General features: G+C 28.6%; 2 protein-coding genes across 2 annotated transcripts in view; one reads left to right on the top strand and one right to left on the bottom strand.

Annotated features, from left to right (window-relative positions):
* Nucleotides 1-17,478, bottom strand: part of LOC134834117 (uncharacterized) — a 56,126-nt gene that overhangs the window by 15,251 nt on the left and 23,397 nt on the right. The window contains exon 4 of the mRNA XM_063848668.1: nucleotides 11,185-11,278. Within this exon, the coding sequence (XP_063704738.1) occupies nucleotides 11,185-11,255 (71 nt within the window). The 5' untranslated portion in view covers nucleotides 11,256-11,278. The remainder of the gene's footprint in view (nucleotides 1-11,184; nucleotides 11,279-17,478) is intronic.
* On the top strand, nucleotides 8,327-9,643 carry LOC134833351 (uncharacterized). Its single transcript, XM_063847649.1, has 3 exons — nucleotides 8,327-8,533; nucleotides 8,586-8,804; nucleotides 9,269-9,643. Exons 1-3 carry the CDS (start codon nucleotides 8,327-8,329, stop codon nucleotides 9,530-9,532), a joined length of 690 nt encoding a protein of 229 aa, XP_063703719.1. The 3' UTR covers nucleotides 9,533-9,643.

The following is a 17,478-nucleotide window of genomic DNA, read 5'->3' as shown; positions in this document are numbered from 1 at the left end:
AAGAGTTGAGCCACTTTTTTTTCACTATCACACTTTCAATTCTCCTGCTTTATTCGTATCCATATCATTTTATGTGACTTTTTTGAATTTTTTTTTTTGCGAGATTTTTCGATCGATTGACTTGCTTCAACTTAAACCCACTGTTTTCATAGTTGTTTTGTTTCCTACTAAAGTCGCGTAGACAAATCTACAGTTAGCAGAGCTATAAAACTCGCAATTCAGACTAGTATATCCTCCAAATATTCATTGAAACATTTTTATTTTGTTTCGTGCATGCACTTTTGGCATTCAACTGCTTTTTTGTGTGCGACAGCGACGCGTGCTGGTATGCTGTAACGCGAACAGACAGACGACGACGCGTTTATAAATAAATTTAAAAAATTTTAAAAGTCACAATTTTTTACGAATTTTTTAGTTTAAAGGAAGAAAACTTGGATTTTTGATTGGGAAACGGAGAAAAAAGTCATGATCGACTTCTTTGTTTGCAGCAGATCGATGGACAAGCTGCTGCTTAGATCACGGAGACGACAAACTATGACACACTACCAAGATTTACACTATGAGGTAAGTGGTCGATGTGTATAGTGTATAAATAAATCATCGTTCGCACTCATTTGTTACTCGCATATGTGGGGACGATGTTCATAGATGATGTCTCTGGTTTTTTTATAAGCATAAAAATTTCCAAAAATTTATTGAATTTAAAATTTATTTAATTTTACATTTTGTCTCACGAAAAAAAAATAAAAATATTTTTAAAAAATAATAAATTTCAAAAAGAATTTAACCTTTTATGCTATTTTTGAAGGTTTTGAATATAAAAGTTAAAATTTTTCACAAAAAAAAAACAATTGAACTTTTTTTTTAAATTAATATTTTTTTAAAAACCAAAATCTTTTAAAATTTTATAAATTAATTAAAATCTTTTTTAATCTAATTCAATATATTTTATTGAATTATTTTTTAGAGAAAAATTCAGAGTTTCAAATATTTTTTTTTTAGTAAAATCAAAAGTATATTTTTTTCTTAAATTTTAACGAAATTCTATTTTTTTATTTTGATCAAATTTTACTTTAAATTTTTATGAGGAATGTTAAATTAATGTTTAAATTAAATGTTTTTTTTTTAAATTTCAATTTGACATTTTCTAATTTTCTATTTTTTTTTTAATTAAATCCCCTTTAAAATTTAGAGTAAAATTGATTCAAAAAAAAAAAAGAATTTCTTTAAAATTTAAGAAAAAAAAATATACTTTTGATTTTACTAAAAAAAATCTTTGAAACTCTGGATTTTTCTCCAAAAAATAATTCAAAAAAATAAATTGAATTAGATTAAAAAAATATTTTAATTAATTTATATAAAATTTTAAAAGATTTTGGTTCTAATTAAATTATTTATTAAAAAAAACTTAAATTATTTTTTTTGTGAAAAAATTTTTCTCTTATATTCAAAAACTTCAAAAATTAAATTCTTTTTGAAATTTATTATTTTTTAAAATATTATTCTCTGAAATTCTAGATTTTTTTCTAATTTATTAAGGAAAAGTCCAGTATCACAAATGAACAACGCCATCCGTTGTCTACGATCAAATGAGTATCAGACTAGTTTTATTTCTGCAAAACAGGCATGTCACCATTGGGATTAAAAACCGGACTTGAACTTTTTTTTTCAAGTCCTTTCTAAGTCTTAAAATGTCACTTTTTTCCATTTTAACGATGACTCATTGAAGGATAATTACAAACCCAAAGTGTCATGCCTAAATTCTTTTTGTTGAAATAAACCAGTCACGCGTCAAAATTACCAAACTCAAGTTTAAATAAAATAAAATAAAAAAAAATCTGCTGAGTGGTTTTCGCTTTATACAAACGACGTGATGTGCGAAATACGTATACAGCGTAATGTCAAGGGTTTTCTCATCGCGTAAGCAAAGTACTTAGTAGGTTGGATAACAAGTACACCGAATTACGGTTTTCTCACATTTTATTTAATGAGGTGTGAAATTGTGACTCACACATTTTTATTTTCCATGACAACTAAAATTAATTTTGCGATTAAATTTCAGATAAAAACTTTCTAAACCGCCACTTTGCCACGCAAGTTGATGAGTGGTTAACAGTTAACTATCAATTTGTAATCGCAATTGCACATTAAATAATTCTAAAAATATGCCGCGCGCTGCTGTTCTCATTAAACAACATAAAAAGTGAGTTCTTTATCAAGAAAGCGCAATAAAACAAGTTTATCTGCATTTCCAATTTTGCAGAGAATGACGTTCGAGTATAGCCTTCGAGTAAATAAATGAAATGATGCACAAAATGGACATTTTTCTATTGAGGATTGCAAATTTTATTCCGGAAGAGCCACCAAATACTTCCGATTCCGTTTTTTTTTTAATATTTTAAAAACAAACGAAGAGAATATAAACAGAACAAAGTTCCAGTTCAACGTTGAAATTATGCATGCATAACGCGAATTTTTAGTGTTGACTCAAACACCTCAACTAGGTACTTGAATTTGAGCGAAAATAACCTTCAAGGCATAACATGAGCTTTGGTATCACGTTTTCAAATAAAAATTATAAATAAGTCATAATTCAATCATTTCCTCGTAGGCATGTAGAAATATTAATTTTTTTTGTCACCTTTTCTGTAACAGCGAGCTCTACGGATTAAAAGGAAGTGATATTAATCTTTTAAAGGGTTAATCTAACCTCCTTTGGAATTGATCATCTTCAGCCATTTAAACAATATTTCTTCAGGAGGTGAAGGGGTTAATTATGGATTTAACCCCTTAACCTCCTGAACATTTTTTTCCATGTTAACCCTTTGAGAGCTTAATTTAATCCCTTGATATTTAATTTTAATCCCTTTTGATTTTTTTAGCTGCAAAAGGGATTAAAATGGTTCATCAAGGGATTAAATAAGCTCTTAAGGGGTTAACATAACCTAAAAAAGTTCTTAGAGCTGTAGATGATCAACTCCAAAGTGGTTAAAATAGTCCCTTAGGTGGTCAATAGAACCTCTTGTGGAGTTGATCATCTTCAGTTCTAACAAAATAATCTCTTTAGGAGGTTAAGGGGTTAAATCTCTTATAAATCTACTAAGGAATTAACCCCTTAACCTCCTGAACCCTTTTGAGAGGTTGATTTAATCCCTTGTGATGTTATTTTAATCCCTTTTGATTTTTTCAGTCTCATAAAGGGATTAAAATAAATCCTCAAGGGATTAAAAACCTTCCAAAGGATAAGCTTTCAAACTTCTTAGGGCTGTAGATGATCAACTCCGAAGAAGGTTACATAATTTCCTTTTTCCAAAATAAGTCAATATCACCCCATTTCAATCCGTAGAGCGATGACGTATTTCTCCCTTGCTTTTCCCGCGAACGATTCCGTAGTAGTTCGTTGATGCAGCGAATGAATGAACCGCATAAGATGAATGGGGAAAAAAGTTTCACGTTTCAAAGTCTTACAAACGAAAACGTGGTAAATTGCACAAAAATGTGAGTTACGTTTTCTTCTGACGTGGATAAATTTTTCACGAAACTCAAAAGTGATGTAAGGCAAGTTAAGAAAGAGTTGCTCATTAACGGTAGATAAAAACCGGTCCAACAAAGTTGACATTTTTTTTCTTAATCTTGTTCTCGAAAAATGAAAAAAAGATTAAAAAGTCGTAAAACTTTGAAAGATTCCATTATCAACGGTTCATTTTTTATCTGTCACAAGACTCTGCGACAAAATGATTAGATAAGAAATTCATGATTTGCAAAAAGAGTTATAAAATATCATCATGCAGATGAGACTCTAATTGCTGCAAACGGCGAAACGAAAGTTTTTATCATTACTGCTTATAAAACTTTTATGGCCCAGGCAAAATTAAAAAAAAAGTGTTACAAGGTTTTCAATTTCATTCGACTTTGACGCGAATTGACGTTAAATATGAGGACAAATATCATATGTGGACGAGTAAGCGTCTGTTTAAAACGCAAGTAATTAAAATATTTTGTTTGAATATATTTCTCAAATAACAGTAAAATGTGCAAATTTTCACCTGAATCGAAACTCTGAAGTAATAATTGAGCAACATGCAATTGTGTCGTGCGTGACAATGCAGTTTTTGTTTTGCACAGAGATTTTATTACATAAGTTTCCGCACAAAAGTTGCGATGGTCAGTGAAAAAATTTGTAACGGTCATTTTCTGATATCGCTAAAAATAAAGAAACGTGTCTCTCGGTTCTCACATCGTTTCGAATTTCATTTTACACACGACTGGCATGTCTAGTCGGTTAAGTTTAGCGCTTCTTGATGGAGTTCAGACAGAAATGAGTTGTTTTCTGTAACGCGTTTTTGTTCTTGTTACCATATCGACAATCCAGCCAGACGCTCAAGTTTCAATTATGATGCACGCTATTCATTCGATAATGGTTTCGAATGACATGCAGCGGTATTGTTACCTGACTTTCATTTTTGTTTGCTTTTATTTGAGGGAGTGAGAAATGAATCAATTTTTCATCATGAAGAGAATTTTGATGAATTTTTCAGTTTTTTCTAATACATTTTCTATGCCTTCTAAAATTCATTACAATTTTAAGAAATTTAGAAACGAAAAACTCCTGACTTCACAATTTCGTACTCCTCATTTCACAATTTCGTACTCCTCATTTCTAAATTTCGTACTCCTCATTTTACATTTTCGTACTCCTCATTTCACAATTTCGTACTCCTCATTTCACAATTTCGTACTCCTCATTTCACAATTTCGTACTCCTCATTTTACATTTTCGTACTCCTCATTTCACAATTTCGTACTCCTCATTTCACAATTTCGTATTCCTCATTTCACAATTTCGTATTCCTCATTTCACAATTTCGTACTCCTCATTTCCAAATTTCGTACTCCTAATTTTAAATTTTCGTACTCCACATTTTACATTTTTGTGCTCCTCATTTTACATTTTCCTCCCCATTTTGGTTTCAGATCAAAATGCACTAAAAATTACAAAAAAAACCCGAAAATTAACAAAAATAACAGATTTGCCTCCCCCCTTCATAGGCTTCTGAGAGCCCTCTGGATCCGCCCTTGCTTCAGGGTCCACAAATACCGAATTTTTTCTTCGAAATGCGGTAAAACTACCAAAATTTGGACCAAAATTAAAATTTTAACCCTCAAGTGAACAGAAGAAATTTCTCGATTACTTCATACATGAAACAACTTATCTAGATGATTCTAAATGAACTTTTATCTCATCTTCGTCAACTGCACTAAGAACGAAGATTATATCAGACATGTCATAAATTGCAAAAGCTTATCCACGTTTATTGTCAAATCTGGATTCTGAAAGATCTGCACCGGTTCACACCGGCGATGCATCAAAATATTTACAAAATCGGTAACTTTTTTGTAAAAAATTCAATTCCATACAAACAAAAACCTGTTGCCAATGTTTTGAAAAAAAACCAGCGTCCTTCCTTGTTATTCAAAATCTTTCTTTGTTGACATTCCGTGACGTTCAGTAAACTACTAGAACGTACGAAAACAAACTTTAGAGAGAATCTCTTTGTAAATAATAATCTCAAACATGCGTATGAAATAAAAGTGAGTTATCGTATTTATTATTTACTACTACAACTTTTTTTTTTGTCACAAAAACACAAATATTTTGTAAACAACTTGCGACGACATTTAGATAATCAGTTATTGTCTAATCTCACTTTTTTTATATTTTTTTTTCTTTCGTCAAATCATGAGACGTGCCTCCAGGGGAAGATGTTTATTTACTTGATTATGTTATCAACTGCTAAAGAAATTCTACAGGCAGGCAAGGCAAGGCACAGACGTCACAATTCACGTTGCCTCTGATTTCTCTATAAAATTTTATTTTTGTTGTTCTGTTAATCAGTGTTTTTAATTGATTGACTGGTTTCCGCTGATTTTCTTTATTCTCAATAAGACATTGGATCATTAACAGGTTTCTCATGAAAAAAAAATCTAAAGCAGATGTCGATTTTTCATCACAATTGAGAAAACTTGCTAATAATAAATTTCGGTTGAACACTCGTCCGACTTTTTGATGGACTATAATCATGTGTTTATTGACCTTTGTAATCGACATCATCTATAACGTGCGAGATCTCCCGTATTTTATTCCACATTCATCGGTATTACGTAAACTACGAATTAAATTAATTTGTTGGTGGGTCAATCTCATTCTGATTGGTCTACGTGATTTTTTTTTTTGTTTTATTTTTTTTTCAAAAAAATAAACAAAAAAAAAATATTATTTCTTTCTGAAAATGTTTCAATGAAACTCTTTTAATAACGCGTATAATCTTTTTCTTGTTCACTGACCAAGATTCTATAAAATCACGTCATATTTCATGCGTTTCATTTCAACATCCAAAGTTCAATTTGTTTGTGATGATAAATGAATTGACGTTTTTTTTTATTGAAGTCCCGAGAAATTTCTCTCGATGTTTTGTGTGTTCTTCCCGTGTGTAGGCATGAAATGTGATCAAAGTCACATGACTCAGAATTTTATCAAAGGCGAATCACATGATGTCGTTAATGTTGTTTTGCATAAATACTTTAATGGACCTATATTGCCGTCGTGATTATCATATTTGCAGAAGAGTTCAAAATATTTGCTTGTAAGTTGTTTATTTGTTTTTTTTTATTATTTGCTAATGAATTTTTGTTGTCGAAGCGGCTTAGATTTATGGTCACATTTATGGCTTAAGAACGTTGATATTTTTTTTTGGGATTTCCAAAAAAGATTGAAAGTGTTTTAATTGGGAGATTCTTTTCTTCTGAGGACATTTGAAGTGCTGCGATGCCGATGACTATATTAAATTGTTCCAGGACGATACTCTGAACTTGGATTGTAACAACTAGTTGTGAGGAGAAAAGTCCATGATATCCTTTTTTGGAAAGATTGGACAACGAATATCTGAAGGATTTGTTTCAGTTAAGGACAAACAGAGAATCAGCATGCAGCTCGAAAAGTTTTGTCGTATCCTTCCGAAGGACAAATAAAAGGCAACATGAACCTATGACGTGGATGTGTCGGCTCCTGAACGAACTAATAAATCATTTTCCTCTGACAATTTCACAGGACTTGGATGGAAACTTTAGTTTCAGTGTTTCACGGACTAGATTTAAACAAACCTGACAACATAGAAGTCAGCTTAGTACAGTGGTTAGCGTATCTGACTGATGAGCGTAAGGTCGTCGGTTCGAGACTCGAAATCATGAAAAACTTTTCTGACTCCAATCGTGCTCAAAATTTACTGAGATCTTTTAGAAACCCTTTGGGACCTTCTGGGAGAGCTGAGTGAATTTTGAGGGCGCCTGCTAGGTAAAAAGCTAAGACCCATTCCTCGGCGTTTACTGAGAAAGCTTACGATTTCACAGTATGAAGTACAATAGGACTCTTTAGAGACCGCAGTGCGAGCCATTTAGCCTAGTCTAGCTAGGTCTAGTAAGCTCTACCCTACCCTACCTGGCCCAATCGCTCGTCAATTTTTGTTCTTTTTCGTATCCTTATATGTTTTATCTTATAACGACTGTAATAGAAAAACCTCACTAATCTGAGCCAAGAAGGATGACAGACGAGATGCCATAAAATTCATTATGTTTTTTAATTTCATTTGAAAAGACGGGTTTTTTTATGCCGAAGATCTTGCATCGATGATTTTTTCACCCCTAACAATTTGTATATGAGACTTGCTAAGGGCTTTCGTCTGTTGTGCGTTGAATGAAAAAATAGAGTTAACTTGCTATAGCCAGATCTCAATTGAGTAAGGATTGAAAGTGATTTCATTGGAAAAATCTTTTCTTCTGAAAATATTAAAAATGCTGCGATGCCGATGACTTTTTTAAAGCAAAGTCATATCTATCATTCAATCCAATATGAATGGAGACGACTGGTTATTAAAATATTTCAAGTGTAACGTCTCGCTTATCGTGAGACCTCAATAATATAAGTAATAAATAGTAATCCACTTTAATATTGGCATTTCCTCTGCCGTGCTGTGCCGCGCCGGAATGTTAATCGAATAAATTTTTAAAACAATCACTTGAGGGTTATTGCACTTTTTGTTTGTTTTGTTTACAGAAATCGCATTGACCTCTCATATGCATTTATTTGTTCACAATAACTTGTCAATTAAATTCTTTGAATTTCGCAAGAGAGGGGTTTTTTCAAAGAATTCAAAATGTGTAATTACTTGACTTGTCGATGCGTTACCATCGAAAAAGAGCTTATAAATCGAATGACAAAGTACAAAAATGACATAATTTTTTTGTAACTACTTTAGACATCACATAAAAAATGACTTTTTACTGGTTTTTAGTCGTAAATATTTTTTTAGTGATAATATCGCAAGAAATATCGGGACAAAGTAACGTCGCACTGCCGCCAGATGTGGAACTTTTCAACACTGGACTTGGTAACCGAAATGGTCCAGCGGTGAATGGACCGAATTTGAATAATCTTGGACAACGGGCTCCTTATAGGCAGTTTGATATTTTACCTCATGTGAGTTTCTTTTAGAATTTAAGAGATTTTTTTGTTAAAATTTTTTTTTCAGCCTGAAGCTGGATGGCGAGTCTCATCAGTACTTGTAGGATCAAATCCAGATGCAGCTGTAAATGGTCTGATAACGTTCAAACAATATGATCCGGTGCACGTGCTAGTTAATGTTACGGCAATGGGACTTCCGCCAGGACGACATGCAGTTCATATTCATGCCTTTGGCGATTTGACGAATGGATGTGCTTCGACGGGACCGCATTTTAGATCGAATTTGGTGAGTTTTTATCTTTTTCGCTATTTAATTTTAAAAAAAAACTTTAACTGAAGTTTTATTTTTTTGTTTGAAAAATTTAAATTAATATTTTAAAAATTTAAATTAATTTTTAAATTTAAAATTTATTTAAAATTTAAAATTTAAATTATTTAAAAAAAAAATTAAAATATATTTTTGAAAAATTAACAGAAATTTTTTTAAATTTAAAATTTTTTAAAAATTAATTTTTTAAAAATTAAATTTTTAAAAAATTAAATTATTTTTTAAAAAAATTTAAATTTATTTTTTTAAAAATTAAATTTATTTTTTTAAAAATTAAAAAATTATTTAAATTTTTTTTTTTAAAAATTAAAAATTAATTATTTTAAAATTTTTTGAAAATTAAAAATCAATTTTTTAAAAATTAAAAAAAAGAAAAAAAAATAATTAATTTAATTTTAATTATTTTTTTTACACTTCCACAGATCGGCAACATCGAAGCCAACCAAGAAGGCGCCGTTTCTCTACAATTCTACAGCCCGTACGTACGTCTGTTTGACCTCAATGGCATTGTTGGTCGCGCCATTGTCATCCATGAAAAAGAATCAAATTACGACAAATATCCCACAGTTTTTTCACCGCCAATCTTGAACGGGTACGATGATCCGGCGTCATATCAACGTGACGAAGACGCTGTCGGAGCCGTTCTCGCATGTGGGATCATAACAATAACAAACAATGTCGAGTAAAATAAACGAACGACAGCAAAAGAGTCATAAACAATGAAATCGAGTGTTATTTTTAGAGAAGAAGCGTGTTGAAGAACGTCACTCTTTTGCTGGATGATGAAAAAGGTTCACGTGACTTGCATGTGAAAAAGGCACATCTAAGGTTTCAATTCTTCGTGTTTTTTCGAAAGAAATTGAGATGAGCGACCTTCGTTCGTTTTTTTTAGTTACCAAGAGAGCAACATAAATTGGACCAATTGATTATGAACAATTGACGCGATTCAATTGAACGAAGAAAAAAACTTATTTTAACAAAAGAGCGAGACTTGTTGACATTTAGATATCAACCTGCTGGTAATTTTCCCCTTGTTTATCATGGAATTCACTCTTCATCGTCATGATAGAGAAAAAAATTAATCAAATGGCTTCTTTCCATGTGTTAGCATCACAAGTTGATCACGTCGTCGCCATTTAATTTGTTAGTTGTTGTTAGATGGGAGATTCCCGCCACTATTTTTAGATCGCAATTGCGATACAATTTAATTATTATTTGGAACGCGACCACAAATTAAAAGACAAACATGTGTCTTGATCCATAAACCTCTAAAAACATTTAATTAGCTTGCACATTTTTGCTGCGAGAAATTTTTTTGAAAAGGGTAAGATTTTAAAATATTTTGGATTTTTAGCAAAAAAAAAAATGAATTTGATCGGAAAATAACCCTACGTTCATGATGTAAAAAATTGCGGAATCCTTCATAAAGATTAATCTTTGAAAAATTTTTATTTTTTAAAAATAATTCAAAAATATTAAATTAAAATTTAAAAAATTATATTAAAATAAAAAAATAAATTTAATTTAATTAAATTAAAAATTTAAATATTTACATAATTAAATGCAATTAAAAGTTTAAAAAATAAAATTAAACTTAACTTAAATTTAATTATTTTAATTCATTTCAATAAAATAAAATTATTTTTTTCTTTTTTAATTTTTATTTTAAATTTATAAAAAATTAAAAAAAAAATTATTTAAATTTAAATTAATTTAAATTTTTATTTAAATTTAATTATTTTAATCCTGATTTAAATCAATTATAAAATTTAATATTAAATTTAATTTTTTATTTAATTTTTTAATTTAATTAATTTTTATTTAATAATTAATTTTATTAAATATTTTAAAGAAAATTAATAATTAATTATTTTATTAAATATATAAAAAAAAATTTAATAATTAATTTTATTAAATATTTATTTAGATTTTAAATCAATTTTAATTAATTTTTTATTTTATTTTTTTTAGTAAATTGAAACTATTTTTTTTTGCTAAAAATCCAAGTTTACAGATCAATTAAAAATAAAAAAAAAAATATTTCATGATCTCGCCCCAAAATGAATGCGGTTGTTACCAAACAAAAATAAATAAATGTCATCGGTACTGACAGATCGGTGTTTTGTCGCTGCCATTATGCAAGTGTGACGACGTTAAATTTAGTCGAAAGCCACAAATAAGGCATAAAACACACACAAAACACACGCGCACGACATGCCTAACCTCTCGCTAACGAAATATTGAACTGTGATATGTTTTGTTTGTCTTTTTTTATTATTATTTTTGTTTTGATTTGGTATCACGACAAATGCGTGAGAGAAAAAGCAATTTTACTCACCTGATAGTAACTGCTACTAAAACTATAATTAGGCCTACGAGAAGCATGGCAATGACAACTCCACATACCATGTAGATGACATCGTTGGGAGCATCTAGAAAACGAAAGAAAAAAACACACACGTGAACTTTTTGATATTTTAAAGCTAAATTTAGAATTTCTCTTTCCCCGTGATGATAATAAGTCGTCGTGATGCGGCGTGATTATAAAATTAGATCGACAAAAAATTTCAATATTGATTGTTCACAACAAACAGAGGACTAAAAATAACATTTTGTTTTGAATTTATTTGTAAAATTGTTATCACAAAAAGATCACAAAGGGCAACTTCTCGCATTTAGCTCACACTTTATTGCCACAAAGCATAGCAACAAGAAATATTTTTTTTCGTGATAAGAAGAAATTGCTAGATGGCATGGCAATGGAAAAGGAAGTATCACGTGTCGCTGGATTTTTTTTTCTCTTGTTGAAAAAGTCAAAAGGGGAGTGAAAGGTCGGGGTGATAAAAAATCGTCTCGTCAAGATTGTCTTCGAAAAATTGTCACCAAACGGTGTTTTTGTGTGTGAGAAAAGTAGGTCATAATTATATTCATTTTGCACGCGCGCAAATACCTTTCTTTGGATGATGAAACCTTTTTTGTAGCCCGAACGCGTGTGTCGGTACTTTTTTTTAAAAAGAATTTCCAATAAATTATCGAAGTGGGAAAATAATCAGTTGTCGTCATGCTGAGTTTAACTTTTTTATTTGACATTAAAAATTAATTTTCAAAGCTTTTAAAATGGTAAAGCCTTAAATTAAACCCAATAATTTTGAATCGAGTGGGACAAAAAAATATATAAAAAGAATTGGGGGTTGATCTTGAACTTGAGTAAAATAAATTTAAATATTTTAATTTAAAACCTGAGTTTTTAGAATAAATCAAAAATAAATTCAATAATTTTTGATGAATTTACTTGACTTTCCACTTTTTTAAATTGGTAATTGAATTAAATTTTTAAAAAATTAATTAAATAAAATAATTTAATAATTTTTTCATAATTAAAAAAATTAAATTTTAATAACTTTATCTTGAAGAATAAGTTAATTTATTTTTTTTTCTTATTATTTATCCGTAAAAATTCATTTAAATTAAGATTTTTATTCCATAGCCTTTTTTGGCTAAATATATATTTTGAGAATTCCTGGGAAATTAAACATTTGTTGTCGTTTATTGTGTACTTTTGATTAAACAGTTTTCTTTTTCATTAAAAATTATTTTTAAAAAATTATTTTTATATGAGGAAATAGAACCGATTCAAGGTTAGAAAATGAAATTTCATAAAAAAAAAAAGTTTAAGAAGGTCTCCGAAGTCTTTTTTTTTATAGGAAGTAAATTGAAATTTTCCATTAACTTTTTAAAACTTTATATTTTTTACCGCATTTCAATTTTTTTGAAAAAAATGCGGTATTGTGCTCGTGATGTCGTCCGTCCGTCCGTCCGTCTGTGTGGTGTGCCACTTTAACTTTGTTTGAATTAGCAGGTTTGGCGAATTCTTTTCAATTGACAGATTTGACAGCATATTTAAAAAAATTATCCGTTGGAAATTTAAATGAGTGTTCATCCGTTGGAAAATGTTGTCGATTAAAAGTTTAAACTTCGGGAAAACTCGGAAAATTCATGGAAAATCGGAAAATCTTGAAAATTTTCAAAATTTTTAAATGTTCAGGGGAGTCTCGCGAGTAACATGGAAAGTGAAAATTGATGAAAATTTTCGGGAAAACTCGGAAAATTCATGGAAAATCGGAAAATCTTGAAAAATTTCAAAATTTTAAAATGTTCAGGGGAGTCTCGCGAGTAACATGGAAAGTGAAAAATGATGAAAATTTTCGGGAAAACTCGGAAAATTCATGGAAAATCGGAAAATCTTGAAAAATTTCAAAATTTTAAAATGTTCAGGGGAGTCTCGTGAGTAACATGAAAAGTGAAAATTGATGAAAATTTTCGGGAAAACTCGGAAAATTCATGGAAAATCGGAAAATCTTGAAAAATTTCAAAATTTTAAAATGTTCAGGGGAGTCTCGTGAGTAACATGAAAAGTGAAAATTGATGAAAATTTTCGGGAAAACTCGGAAAATTCATGGAAAATCGGAAAATCTTGAAAAATTTCAAAATTTTAAAATGTTCAGGGGAGTTTAACATGGAAAGTGAAAATTGATGAAAATTTTCGGGAAAACTCGGAAAATTCATGGAAAATCGGAAAATCTTGAAAAATTTCAAAATTTTAAAATGTTCAGGGGAGTCTCGCGAGTAACATGAAAAGTGAAAATTGATAAATATCTTCGGGAAAACTCGAAAAATTTATGAAAAATCATGGAATTGAACACATTGAAATGCGGTCAAGTCATTCGTTTTATACACGAATGCAATTCATTCTCGTTTTTTATAAAAAATTATTATTTAATTTTTTTATAAAAAAAAAGATAAAAAAAGTTTAAAAAAAATAATTTACTAATTTAAATAAATTTATTAAAAAAATTAATTTTATAAAATTTACTTTAAAAATTCAAAAAATTTATTTATTTAATTTTTATTTTTTTAATAAATTTATGTAAATTAGTAAATTATTTTTTTTAAACATTTTTACCTTTTTTTTTTAATCATTTTTAAAAATTTATACAAAAAGGTCTCCGAAATTTTGAAAAAATGTACGAAAGATACACAAATTTTTATTAATTATTTTTTATAATTTAATATAATTTTTGTGATTTTCAACTTGTGCAGTTTTTCGACTTTTTAATCGACTTTTGGACCAAAAACTTTATTTTTTTAATAAATTTTCAAGCCAGAGATGGAAATTTCTTAAATTAGATTTTTAATTGTACAACCCCAAAAAATTTAAATTATGTCAAAGTTAAATTTTTTTATAAATTTTTCACATTTCAGAGCTCTCAATTTATTTTTATTCTTGGTTTTTTTTATATTTTTAAAAATTTCCCTAAAATATGAAGGTTAAAGCTACTTGTTTGCCCTGCAAATTACCGAAGTAATCCAAAGATGATGCAACAACGTGTTGATCAGCAATAATCTGAACAAAATTTACATAAATTACGGAAAATTTTCCCATGGCAAAGTGACATGACATTGGTTCGAGACACAAAAGAGAGAGGGTTGTGCTCATCCAATTGTCAATAATTTTCTTGAGTGAAATTTACGCGAATGACGTCATTTTTATATTTTATTTTAAAAAATTACCTCTTTGATCGATATACATGTCGTAGCCAACGCAACTTTTCGCCAACGGGACACAATCGACGTCATGATTGCTATTTTCCATGCCGCTTTTCAATTACTTTGAGGGTCAACAACACTTTTACTCTCACTACGAAACACCATTTTTTTTCGTTCTTTTCTAATCGAATACCTGCCAACAACTAACCAATTTCTTTCCGACTTATGTAGTAATCATCGTCGAAATTGGTGTTGATTGTACCTCAAGTCTGACTGTTAATTTGTTATGAATGGAGACACCAAAAAGGAAAAAAGAATAACAATAACAAAGGAAACCACACGGTATCGCGGGAATATCCGAAAACGTCAGTTTTTGTTTTTTATGCAAATTAGAAGAATTTTTTGAAAAAAACGCAGAATGCAAATTCTTAAAAAATTCTGAATCATCAATTTCGTGACTTTTTTTTGTTATCACCGTGTGTTAGAAGTACTTGACATGGCAATGAATCCATAAATTCGATCGATTTTTTCAGTGAATTGTTGACACGCGTTGGTCAAGGTATGCCTGTCGCGCAACAACAACAGCAAGGAAAGGTTATGGACTGTTCTAAAAGTACAAACTATTGATTAGTGGAATTGATCAAATATTGCTTTCATGCATATTTAACGAAAAAGGTTTGTTGTTATTATTTTTGTTAAATACTAGGAAGCAATTTATTCTAATTTTCGTAATTCTTTTTTTTTTTTGAATGGAAGTAAGTTTTCAATGAGACAAACAAATGTAACGCGACGACAACAAATGCCAAGGACGGAACTTGTGACGCGCTTCTTGTTGACATATTGTCACTTACGAAAAAAAATGTACTAGAATAATTAGGAAAAATTATTTTCACATTTTTTAGTTAATTATTGCGGCTTTGTGTCAAGCAAACTGTTGTGAGAAAATCCATATAAATCAAATTTCGAGCGTAGATTTTAATTGTCTTCATGGCTTAAAAATAGATATGAACGGTGATGTTCCTTTACTGTGGGAAATTGGTGTCTCGCAAGTTGAAATATTAAATATTAGAAATTATGGCTATGATTTATTTTTTAATATTTCTCGATTTTTCTTTATTTTTAATTTTTTTATAATTTAATTTAAAATAATTAATTGATTTGATTTTAATTTATTTTTATTAATTTAAAAAAAATATTTATAATTTTTTTCTTTTATTTTATTAATTTTTAAAAATATTAAATTTAAAAAATAATAAAAAAAAAATTAGTAAAATATAAAATTTTTTTAATTTAGTAATTTTTTATAAAATTTTTTAACTTTAATATTTTTAAAAATTAATAAAATAAAATAAAAAAGGTTTAATTCTCTAAAAGGTCTAATTAATTCATTTTTACTTGGAATTTTTTTTTTAGAAAAAAAATTTAAATATATGTCAATTTTTGTTTAAAAATTATGCAAACCTAAACAAAACTAAAAGATTTTAATCAGGTTTTTTGAAAAAATTACGAAAAATTTAAATTTTTTTAAGAATAAAATTCTAATTTTTTTCTAGAGTTTTCTACAGTTTTAATGACTTTCAAAAATTTATTTTTTTTAAATTAATTAATTTTAAAAAAATTTAAAAGAAATAGGTAACACTGAAAATTTTAATTTTTTAGTAAAACGGTAATTTTTTCGATTTGTTTTAAAAAATAATTTATTTTTTTAATTATTTTATATTTTTAAAATTTCAAACGAAGCCAAAAATATTCCCATTGAGATCGATTTTTGACAATTTTAAGAAGGTTTTTGGATAATTCTTCAAGAAAAATTCATTTTTAAAATCAAAATAAGCTCTCAAGTAACTTTTTTCTCAAAAATTTTCTGAATTTTAAAAATTTTCATGGTCCCTTCGGATTGCGAAACACAATTTTTTTATAATAAATTTGTGTTTCAAAAAGTATTTGCGACGTAATTGTGTAAAAACAGCAATTAAAGCGACGGTGATGGCCACAAAAGGGGTGTGATGAAAACAAAAAAAAACAGTTAAACGTCTCACCACATCTCACACCTCACATGATAAAGATAAAAACAAATAGTGAGAGATAAAACCAGATGTTACTATTTGCTGTCAAAAAACCAAATATTATGTTACGTTTGAGTGTTTTTAATGACATCAATAATGTTTTTTTTTTGTTGTTTTTGTTCACTTCCAACAAGTTCCGTACGTCTTGTTTATCGCCTTCAAAACGAACAAACGAACGACGCAAATCGACGCACAACTAAGCTTATTTCGGCGAATTTCGTACTTTTCCATGCATCATGGAAATAATTCGCCTCTCTCGCAGAGACAAAAAAGTCCCATTATCTGTTTTTAAATATTAAAAGAATAAATATAGTAAACAATAAATGCTGCGATAAATCAAATAAATAGCATTGTAAAGCTAGATTGTCGACAAAAAAGCGACGTGTTGTCAATTGATGCGCGAAAAACGAGGAGAGTGCCTTGGAGACGGAACGCGAAAAAAAAAATGAGAATTCTTTGCCAAATGATAGACAATAAAGATAGGTAGGAGCGTTGGCAGTTGATGCTCTACTTTGGTGACTTTTTTGTCCGTTAAATGATGTCATAAGTCACAACAATGTCAATGCATTGTCTGTCCAAGTCCAATAAAAATATATGGTTGTTAGACGTTATTATTTTCTTATCAGAAGTGAAAAATCAATCTCTCGTCATCATTAGAACGTTTTTTTTAGGCTGAAGCGATAAACAATTTTTTATGATTTTTTAATTTTTTTTAAATTCATATTTTTAATAAATTAAATTATTTTTATAAAAAAAAAAATTACAAAAAAATTAAAATATTTTTTAAATTTTAATAAATAAATTTAAAAATAAAAAAATTTTTTTTAAATTTAACTTAATATTTAAAATATTTTAATTTATTGTTTTTTAAATTAAATTAAATTAAACCTTCAAATTAAATTTAATTAAATTTGTGATTTTACAAAAAAAAAAAAATTTAAATAAAAAAACATTGAGATTTTTTAAATTTTTTAAAACATTTTTCATCATTTCTTCAGCCTAAAAAAATTTCTAGCACG

Source organism: Culicoides brevitarsis, chromosome 3, assembly GCF_036172545.1.
Source record: "Culicoides brevitarsis isolate CSIRO-B50_1 chromosome 3, AGI_CSIRO_Cbre_v1, whole genome shotgun sequence".
Taxonomy (NCBI): domain Eukaryota; kingdom Metazoa; phylum Arthropoda; class Insecta; order Diptera; family Ceratopogonidae; genus Culicoides; species Culicoides brevitarsis.
Note: the sequence above shows the minus strand (reverse complement) of the source record. Positions and strands in the feature narration are given on the sequence as shown.

Excerpts from the sequence above, each read along its gene's own strand:
- LOC134833351 (XM_063847649.1), top strand. The coding sequence starts at position 8,327 with ATGACTTTTTACTGGTTTTTAGTCGTAAATATTTTTTTAGTGATAATA. Across the intron at positions 8,534-8,585 it reads AGTTTGATATTTTACCTCAT|CCTGAAGCTGGATGGCGAGT; the intron begins GTGAGTTTCTTT and ends TTTTTTTTTCAG. Across the intron at positions 8,805-9,268 it reads CGCATTTTAGATCGAATTTG|ATCGGCAACATCGAAGCCAA; the intron begins GTGAGTTTTTAT and ends ACACTTCCACAG.